This window comes from Cyprinodon tularosa, unplaced genomic scaffold (genome assembly GCF_016077235.1).
Source record: "Cyprinodon tularosa strain WSP-4 unplaced genomic scaffold, ASM1607723v1 ctg172, whole genome shotgun sequence".
Taxonomy (NCBI): domain Eukaryota; kingdom Metazoa; phylum Chordata; class Actinopteri; order Cyprinodontiformes; family Cyprinodontidae; genus Cyprinodon; species Cyprinodon tularosa.
The window spans coordinates 506616-517661 of NW_024038551.1; the positions used below are offsets into that span (position 1 = coordinate 506616).

Genomic DNA, 11046 nt, shown 5'->3' on the forward strand with positions numbered 1-11046 from the left:
AATTAATGCTTTGATTGGTTCAAGTCAAATTCAGGTCTCAAATCATTGGTGTAAAAGTCAGAGTCAAGTCAAAAGTCTCTGAGCATTTTTTTAAGTCACATCTAAAGTCATTGCACTAAACCTCTGCTGTGAATTCTACTTTATACTCCTCATTTCTCATTAGACACTGCAAAAGAAAATTCCAAAAAAGTTGGGGGAAAAAAGCAATCCACTGGAAGTTGTCTCCAAGTTTGAAGACGTTTCTTCTTCCACTCAGGAAGCTTTTTCAATTCAAAATGTCAGAAATTACATTAAGTTTGAGGCTTTATAGAGTTTTTGGCTTAGAAAACATGCAAATTGAACCGGACAAACAGGTCTGTCCCTTTGGAATCAGGGATGTTTGGGTTCTTTGTTAGTCAGCAATACCCAATACCTGTCTCTGTCTCTGGTTGTTTTTGCCAAAGAAAATACATTCAGGTGAAACCTCGCTGCTGCTCTGTTTTTTTTCATGCTACCTGTACTCCTTTCAGGCCTCGCCTGCCAGTATTTGGTTTCATTTTGGTTTCTTATTTAATCAACTCCTTTTCTGCTTCTACCTTCCTGTCTGAATATTAGATCCATTTTAGATTATATAAAGAAGGGCCTGATTGATAATGGCTTCTCCAACTGTTGTAAAGAATCAGCTAAGTTTGCTGTTGTTTATTAACCTTTAAGATGTATTTGCTAAGTCCCTCACACGTAGCCGACCAGGTATATAAAGGTACTGCAGCACATTACTGGTTGAGTAATGTGGTTGCTCTGGTTTCTAAAGGCAGGAAATGGGCTGGATGTAGAAGCTCTGGTTCTACCGGTTCTTCTATATGACAGGAATGATCTGTATCCAGAACACATAAGGCTTCACCTGCCTGGTTCTTCTCAGTCAAACACACAATCCACGTGGACCTTACCAAGCAGCATCAATGCAGGATGTGATGCATGTATCTCCAACCCATGTGATCAATCTGCAAATCTGTTGTTAAATAGTGTAGGGAAAAAATACTCTTATTTGTATGTTAAATAATAAAGGTGAACACAGCTGACTGAAGTAATTACTTAAAAGGAAAAAGAAAACTTCCTAAAGTATGAAATTATTACATACTTTTCATTAAATGATGTGTTTTTTGATTAAGAGTAATTTCCATTTGAATGATCTTTACCGGAGACATCCATGTGTGTCAAAGATCACTACTGCCACATACCGGTTTGTGACGTCACGTTGCGGTATCGGCTGTTGAGCAAGTCCCAGTGCTGTATCTGGTGTTTGTCACAACGCACTATTATCCATGATGCCGACGACCAGCGCACTATGTGAAGCAGAGAGTAATGGATAAATTATGTTTTTTCTCTGGCCAGAAGTTTGATGGAAAATCCTCCTTCTTCAAGTTGCCAATCCAATGATGCACCCATAGAGAATCATTAATCGAAAAGGTGAAATAACTTTTTTTTCACTTTTACCCAATGTATTCTAACATCCGACTGCCATGCACGTGGGCATTGTCAGTTTAACTCTAGCTCTGGTGAATTTCAATGGTGAAGTCCTCTGGAAATCTTCAATAATTGTTGTTGATTGCAGATGTGTCTAGTAGTTCCCATTTATTTTGCTTGTAAAGCGGGGAGAATGGGGCTAGGCTTACCACACTGTGATGTCACTGCTGGAAGATGACAGGAAGGAGGTGTTACTGTATTTGGGCAAAATTGATCATAATGAAAAACATTCTTTTTATTTTTTTAACTGATTAATGCTAAATTCATGAAATCACAGCGTACATATTAGTTTTCGGTATAAATAATGATCCATTGGTTTTTCCTTGCTTGAGTCAGATTCAGCAACGGGGGGTGGGCGGGCAGGTGGGTTACATCACTCATTAGTGGTTGATGACATGTTTCCACGTGATGCTTCAGGTGAGACTGAAATGAACTCGGCACATAAATCAAAAGTGAGGGAAAGAAACCTCTTCAGACGAGCTGTGAACAGATGGGAAGGACGAAGCATCTCTCAGCTGCTTGGCTGAAGGAAGAAATGCTGTAACAGCTGAAGGGTTTCAGGAATATGAACAGTTCCTGTTTCTGTGACACTATATTTCTGCACTCAATGTGAAATGTCTGCCGCCTCTCGGTCTAACAGCTCTGCTGCTCTGCAGGATGGTGATATTGTGGAAAGAATGACCATCTTCAGTCTGTGCACAGCATCAGCCGCCGTCTTCCTCTTCATTAATGGAACCCTCATGTTCACTCTGAGGAGCAGATCAGTTTTCAGAGACACCTGTCGTTATATTCTGTTGTATAACCTCCTGCTGGCAGATACTGCACAGTTAGTAGTATGTCAGCTTCTCTTCCTACTGTCTGTTTGCAGAATTACTCTAACGTATCCCGTTTGTGGCACGCTGACTGTTTTTGCCAATCTGACTAATGTGAGCTCTCCTCTCACGCTGGTGGTGATGTCTGTGGAGCGCTGCATCGCCGTGTGCATGCCTCTAAGACACGCTGCAATCGTCACCATCAGAAACACAGGACTGACACTTCTTCTAGTTTGGACCATCAGTTCTTTGCATAACATGTGTCGTGTTTTTTTGCTCTTAGACTTTCCTTTTGAAGACCTGGAGAGTTTACAGATGAGAGATTTGTGCTCCGATCTCACAATGCTGCTGGGATCCAAGTCTAAAGCCTATGATAATGCTTTTAATGGTTTCCTGTTTGTTTCAGCGGCTCTAGTGATCGTTTCTTCCTATATTGGAGTGATAATAGCAGCCAGGTCAGCATCCACAGGGAAGACTTCAGCCCTGAAGGCTCGCAACACACTGATGCTGCATTTGGTGCAGTTATGCCTTAGTCTGTCCTCAACTATTTACAACCCTATGCTCATAGCGCTTTTGAGGATTCTTCAATATGCAGTGTTTATACGATTACATAAATTTCTTTATGTATTGATCATTTTGTTCCCTAGATGCTTGAGTTCTCTAATTTATGGCCTCAGAGATCAGACAATCAGGCCTGTTCTTCTAGGCTATCTATGCTGCCGACTAAATCCTAAAATTGCTGCAGTCAGTGGCTAAAGAGTTTGCTTTTGTTTAAGATTTAATCTGTCTGCTAGAAATTAAGACAGTTTCGAGATTTATGTCTGTAATATAGTTGATTCTAAAATTCTTTTTTTTTTTTTTTTGCATTAACAAAAGGTTTTTCTTTGTAATGATTTGCTGTTATGACAACCTGGAAAACAGGCAGCAGACAGGAGGCAGAACTAGATAAATAAAAAAATGTCAATATGCTTAAAGGGTGGAAAAGTAAGCAGTGAGGATTCTGTGTCAGCAGAGTCTGAGTGAAGCTGGGAGGAAACCAGGAGACGAGCAGGTAGAAATTATCAGGAAATTTATTCAACACATGTCATCTGATCCAAACTTTATAATAATCTTTGCATTGCTTAAAGAAATAGTTATACAATAATGCTTGTATATTTTATATGTATTTTAATAACTTTTTGAAAACGACTCACTTTTAAGAGTAGGCTTACTATATCATACTTGAGAAAAAATATGATGAAATATCAGTACTGTCACTAGCATTGTGAGAAATTTAACTCAGAGGAAAAAACAGCCTGTTTTAAACAGAGACAGACATCTACAGCTTACATTTACGTCAGACTGCTTTTTATTCTCATCCTCACTGATTAAAAGCTACTTTCCATCTACTGATCCTCTTCTTTAAAGCTGCAGTCTGTAACATTGAGGAGAGAGCAGACTTCGATTGAAAATTTGAAGAAAAACAGGTTTCACGCCACTCCCCCACCCTCTCTGCTTCACTCATGCCCCACCTCCAAGCTCCACCCCTCTCACAGCATCTGCGCGGCTACCGCATGCGACCAGAAGGGGGGGGGGGGGGGGGGGGGGGGGGGGGCTGTGATTGACACTCCATCAGACGCTCTTCTGGCTGTGATTGGTTGTTTTGACTCGTCCCGAATTATTCTTTCCAGATTGAAATACAGGCAGTAGGCGGGACCAATTGAAGCAGTTTTTTTCACAGGTTACATATCACATGTACTGCTGTCTGGGCATAGGGACAGTTTTAGCCAATATGACAAATAAGTGATTTTTAAAAACTTACAGACTTCAGCTTTAATTTAAGTCAAGTAAAAACACAGCAACCATTTTACTAAATCTTGTTACTGGAAGTAACTTACCCTACTCTAACTGATATACAAAATTTCTATTGATTTGTCATTTTATAACCACAAATGAACACATTTTGCATGAATGGTTTTACTTCCGCTTGAAATTGTTATTGTGCAATAACTGTTATATATTTGTTCTCTCTTTATTTCATTCTTTGAACACCATGATGTAAATATAACTTTATAAGATGGGTAATTCATCTCATTTCACTTTAAACCAGATGTTATGATCATGTGTAGTAAGTAGGACAGTTTTCTTAGTGCCTCATTTCAATTCCCTATACAGCTCCAATTCACAACATTAATCTCAAGGCACTTTACAGTTCACCAGATCATACAGTCAGATTGGTTCAAAGTTTTCTATCAAAGGACAACCAGTTGATTGCATCGGCACACACTAAGCATGCTTGTAGTAACAGTGGAGAGGAAAACTCCCTTTTAACGTGAAGAAACCTCCAACAGAAACAGGCTCAATGTGAGTGGCTCTCTGCCGACTGGGGTTCAAGGAGACAGAAGCAGAGATAAAAAAGGCAACTGTAAACCAGCTCCACAGGCGTTCCTGTCCAGGAAACACACAGCCAGGCAGACGACCTCCAAGCCAGCTCCTATGTCAGAAGATGAAAGAGAGCACATGCAGTGAAACACAGTCGGAGAAACAGGACTACACTGAAAAACAGGCCAAGCTTCAACATCTCGTTATGATTATTTTTATTGATGATGTGTGAGTCTATTAAACCCTAATATTACTAAACGAATCAACGAGTCTAAACGAATGTCTTCCCAAGCAGTTTATCTCATTAGGACAGTTCTTCTGTCAGTATATGCAGTCATCATGTTCATTATGTACATGACAGAGATTTGAAAATGAAATAGGGGCACATATAGAGTGGATGACGTTTATCTCTTACAGGGCATTCGGAATTGCCTTGATCTAAGAACATGTTGTTATTTTGATATGGTTGGAGCCATGGATGTCACTACATTTAGAAACATGTATGATGCAATGATGTGATGAGGTGGCATACTGGTGTGCATACTGGAGTGCTTCTTGGAGTGGTAAGCGCTGCCTTTTGTAACCTAAGTTATTTCTATGGTCTGAGTAAGATTACAAATTCTGTCAAAATCTGTTGTCATGTCTCATGGTTATTTAATACATATACTTTATGAAGTGTTATTTAAAGAGTTTGTCCCGAGAAGCACTGAGCCATGGCTACCGCCACCGGGTCAGGTTTGGTCACTCTTTCCCAGGCTGGCTCCTCCCCACGGACCCGAACCAGTCCCTGAGCTGATGACTCGATTTGAATGCCCGATCCGGTCCAGTCAGCGGCCCAGCAGCCGTTGTTGTGACTGTAGCCGGTGGCTGCTAACCAATCAATGGAGAGAAGTTGAGCCCTTAAGACACACCCCTCCTCATTTGCATAATGAGGCAGAAATGCATACAGAAATGTTAATACGACAGGCAGAAATAAATAGCATGGAAGAATTAAATAGGGTAAAAAAAAATACAAAGGAAGAATAAACCAGACAAAAATATTATAACATGCACATAAATAAATACTTAAAGAAATAAGTAATAAATAAATAAAGTTGAAGAATATAATGGTCAATAAATAAATAAGTTAATTACTACAAAGGGAAATAAACAAAGAAGCTAATTAAAAGAGATATATATTCCAGTCTCACTGTATAATTTAATTTATTTGTTTATTGTATTTTGGGGGACAAATTAATTGTATGCTTATTTATTTTTGGAGCATTTACTTATTTATGTATTTATTTTGAATTATGGCAAGATTGGTCCTCCATATAAACCTAGTTATTACACTATTATATTTACATGAATGCTAACAACAACAAAAAATATAAAAACACTAAAAACATAATTTCATGTACATGTTTACTGTTTGTTCATGAATTTTGCCCTTCTGAGGATTTGTGAAGATAAATCTGTGTTTTGCATGGTCACAAATCTAAAAAAAATATCTACCAGTTTAATAATGGAGAAGCTATTAGTAAGCTTTATATTTTTTAATATAAAAACAATTTATTTTCCGAGAATGTGTTTATTTAAGAGAAACTATGCTTATTAACATCTAGAAAAAATACACTATATAATATTATTTCCCATGTGAATCCCAGATTGTTCATGCTTCTTCGCCTTTTCTTAAAAGTGCTTTAAATCGGTCCTGCCTGCCTTTATCCATGCTGCCTTAGCCTCGCTGCATGCAGTTAGCCAAGCCCTTTAGCTAAACCAGGTCCTGGAAAAACATTGTACCGTCTCCATCTGTCTTTTGGACTGCTGATTAATTTTGATGTTTGGCTGATCAGGTCCAAGCAGTTTCACCTCCAGCTTCTGGAGGTTTGCAGAGCTTTCTGCTCTGACCTCGCCATGCTGCTCGGCCCCAGGTCTAAAGATTACAATCAAGGTTTTACAATCTTTCTGTTCCTTTCCTCCGGTGTAGTGATCATTTCCTCCTATCTCGGGGTGATAAAAGCTGCCAGGTTGGCCTCCACGGATAAATCTTCAGCTCTGAAAGCTCGTAACACTTTGCTGCTACACTTGGTGCAGTTGTGCCTCAGTCTGTCCTCGACCATCTTTAACCCACTGCTTCTGCCTATTCTAAAAGCTGTATCAAGGGAAGTGTTTGTCCGATTGCATAAGTTTCTTTATGTCTTGATTATTTTATTCCCAACCTGTTTAAGTTCTCTGATCTACGGCCTCAGAGATCAGACTATCAGACCGGTTCTCCTGCACAATCTAGGCTGTCGAATTCATGTCAAAGTTGTTCCATCAAAAAGCTGAGATGTTTCTTTTTATTTTCAGAACATTTTATAGATCTTAAAATTATGATTTATTTTATTAAATTCCTTTCTTTTTCTCATTAATGTCCTCTCTTTACCAGAACTGGAATAAAATAAGACATTTACAGATTTTTGGGGGTTTTTTTAAGTTACATGTTTATATAGCAGGTTGATGATAACATTAGCACAGTGTTGTTCAGCTCTTTTGCAGCTCATCATCTCGAAAAGTCAGATAAGTTTGAAACTCTGCCGTGTCAAGAATCAGAACTGGAATAAGACCAGTTGGTTTATCTAACTCTCCATATTTGTTACATTTATAACTCTATATATAACTTTGCATATTTGTTACATTTATAACTCTATATATAACTTTGCATATTTGTTACATTTATAACTCTATATATAACTCTGCATATTTGTTGATTTTAACAAGGAAAATTAATATTAGACTCCATCATTTTCTTCAGTGTAATCTCCTTTTAATTTTACCTGGAATTTTTATTTATTCATATATTATCTCCATAGTTTGTGCTAAACAGAATTAAATGGCTGATTTAGGGCCTGGTTCTGCTCTGACTGTCCGGTGTTCATCTGAGGGACAGACTGGGGACGATCTGCCTCAGTGGAGCTTATCATGCTGGGAAACTTCATCAGAGAGGTTTGACCTGCTTAATTTGCAGAGAATTAATCAGAAACAGAGAATCTGGGAGTTTTTCTCCAGTCTGGTTCCAGTTCAGGGAGCTGTTTTTCAGTCTCTGATGTCCAGGCCTGCATGCAGCAGCTTAGATTAGAAAGAGAAGCTTCAGAAACCTGAAGCTGGTTTGTGCATAAAGTGTGTCACTATACAGTGGGGCAAAAAAGTATTTAGTCAGCCACCAATAGTGCAAGTTCTCCCACTCAAAAAGATGAGAGAGGCCGGTAATTTTCATCATAGATATACCTCAACTATGAGAAACAAAATGAGAAAAAGAAATCCAGAAAATCACATTGTCTGATTTTTAAAGAATTTATTTGCAAAATATGGTGGAAAATAAGTATTTGGTCAGTTACAAACAAGCAAGATTTCTGGCTCTCACAGACCTGTAACTTCTTCTGTAAGAGGCTCCTCTGTCCTCCACTCGTTACCTTCATTAATGGCACCTGTTTGAACCCGTTATCAGTATAAAAGACACCTGTCCACAACCTCAAACAGTCACACTCTAAACTCCACCATGGCCAAAACTAGAGAGCTGTCAAAGGACACCCGAAACAAAATTATAGACCTGCACCAGGCTGGGAAGTCTGAATCTGCAATAGGTAAACAGCTTGGTGTGAAGAAATCAACTGTGGGATCAATTATTAGAAAATGGAAAACATACAAGACCACTGATAATCTTCCTCGATCTGGGGCTCCACGCAAGATCTCACCCCGTGGGGTCAAAATGATCACAAGAACGGTGAGTAAAAATCCCAGAACCACACGGGGGGACCTAGTGAATGACCTGCAGAGAGCTGGGACCAAAGTAAGAAAGGCTACCATCAGTAACACACTACGCCGCCAGGGACTCAAATCCTGCAGTGCCAGACGTGTCCCCCTGCTTAAGCCAGTACATGTCAAGGCCCGTCTCAAGTTTGCTAGAGAGCATTTGGATGATCCAGACGATGACTGGGAGAATATCATATGGTCAGATGAAACCAAAATAGAACTTTTTGGTAAAAACTCTACTCGTCGTGTTTGGAGGAGAGAGAATGCTGAGTTGCATCCAAAGAACACCATACCTACAGTGAAGCATGGGGGTGGAAACATCATGCTTTGGGGCTGTTTTTCTTCTAAGGGACAAGGACGACTGATCCGTGTGAAGGAAAGAATGAATGGGGCCATGTATCGTCAAATTTTGAGTGAAAACCTCCTTCCATCAGCAAGGGCATTGAAGATGAAACGTGGCTGGGTCTTTCAGCATGACAATGATCCCAAACACACCGCCCGGGTAACGAAGGAGTGGCTTCGTAAGAAGAATTTCAAGGTCCTGGAGTGGCCTAGCCAGTCTCCAGATCTCAACCCCATAGAAAATCTTTGGAGGGAGTTGAAAGTCCGTGTTGCCCAGCGACAGCCCCAGAACATCACTGCTCTAGAGGAGATCTGCATGGAGGAATGGGCCAAAATACCAGCAACAGTGTGTGAAAACCTTGTGAAGACTTACAGAAAACGTTTGATCTCTGTCATTGCCAACAAAGGGTATATAACAAAGTATTGAGATGAACTTTTGTTATTGACCAAATACTTATTTTCCACCATATTTTGCAAATAAATTCTTTAAAAATCAGACAATGTGATTTTCTGGATTTTTTTTTTTTCTCATTTTGTCTCTCATAGTTGAGGTATATCTATGATGAACATTACCGGCCTCTCTCATCTTTTTGAGTGGGAGAACTTGCACTATTGGTGGCTGACTAAATACTTTTTTGCCCCACTGTAAGTTCACCTTGTTAAACGTGTAAAGATGAGAAAATCCTAATGAAAAATAATGCACCTGCTGTGCAGCAAAATGGCCCTGATTTCATTTCCAACCTCCTCTAACTCTTTGTAAGTTGCTTCCTTGCATGGTTGGGCTCCCCACAGATAATCTTGTTGCCTTCTGTAGTCCAAAAACATGGCTGATGGGTCAACTGTTCTTTGTAAATTGACCTTAGACATGAGTGTGTAACTGCTTTTTAGTCCTGTGTGTCTCTGCGATGGATAGTGAGGGAAAGGAGACCTGTCCAAATTTTCAAGGATCTAAAGACCTTAAAGGATTTTAATAAATTAAGAGGATTTATATCCAAAATGATAAAAAAGAGCCTGACATTCAGAGCAGGTAGAAATAAAATGAATGGGGAAAACTGGGAAATCTGTGTGACTGTGAAGCAGATTGTTTGTTATTTACAGCTGGATCTTTGTTTCTGTGGAGAATATTCTCTATAACTGCTGTTTGTTCAGATTAGTTTAATGTGTAAATTATGTTAGGATTGCCTTTCTGCTCCAGTTTAAATGAGAGAAACTAAGCAACAGTTTTTTAATATGTATTCATTTATTAAATGGAAAGAAAATGTCTAAACCAATGTCTTTATGGGAGAAAAAAACAAACCAAAAAACAATTCCTTTCTCTCTCTGTTCTCCTCTTCGTCACACAGGTTCAGCTCTCACCCATGCTCATCATTAAACACATGTTAAACATTTCCCCCGGTTGGATTAGATGAAAAAAAAAAAAAAAAAAACCTAGATGCTGATGCAGTGAGTAATTCAATTCAATAGAATTCTATTTTAAACTCAACTTTTAATAATAATCTTTGTTTATCAAAGATTATAAACTCCTTACTGATCTCCATTAAACCACAAACCCGCTGACTGTTTCACAGTTTTACAGATGAATTTCAGCAGTTTAGTTTTTATAAATAAAGTTTTATAGGTAAAATATTTTGTGGTGAACTCAAAGTAAATAAATAACTCACAGAGCAGATTAAAATTGATATAAATTCAGTTATAAATTAAATGTCTATAGTCTGGTTATAGTCTGATTCTAATCAGACTATGTTTCCCCATACTGTGATTTTTCCTTCACATTAAAACCAAACAGTTAAAAGAATATATAGACATTATAAAGTCTGCAATCACCCCACTAATAACTAAAACTCAATCATATTAACATATTATATAAATGAAGAGTAATTATTTCATGAATGCAACTTAGAATGTTTAGATAGAGTATTTTTTTTATTTTTATAATTCTATTTCAACCCTCAGACCTGGTAATTTAGGAGGGGATAATAATCCAGACATATTCGACTCTGTTTCTGCTCTCAGGTTTTAATCTGAGCTGCTCCATCAGTGTCACCTGGCATGGAAGGAATCTGCCTGTGGTTCTGCTGGAGCGTTCAAGAAGCTTTAACCTGACCTGCAGCCTGTCTGCATTGTTGGTTCCTGACTTCCTCTCACAAACATCCCATAAGGTCTCTGTAAAGTGTTAGTGAAGCCTGTTTGCTGGTGTTACCATTGTGATTAACGCAGATATCAGTACTTTAAGACAGTGATTCCCAACATTGTT

General features: G+C 38.7%; 1 protein-coding gene across 1 annotated transcript; it reads left to right on the forward strand.

The window, feature by feature from the left end:
- The first annotated feature begins 1993 nt into the window (after positions 1–1993).
- Positions 1994–3142, forward strand: LOC119781204 (odorant receptor 131-2-like). Its single transcript, XM_038281605.1, has one exon. It carries the CDS (start codon positions 2118–2120, stop codon positions 3069–3071), a length of 954 nt encoding a protein of 317 aa, XP_038137533.1. The 5' UTR covers positions 1994–2117; the 3' UTR covers positions 3072–3142.
- Positions 3143–11046: the final 7904 nt, after the last annotated feature.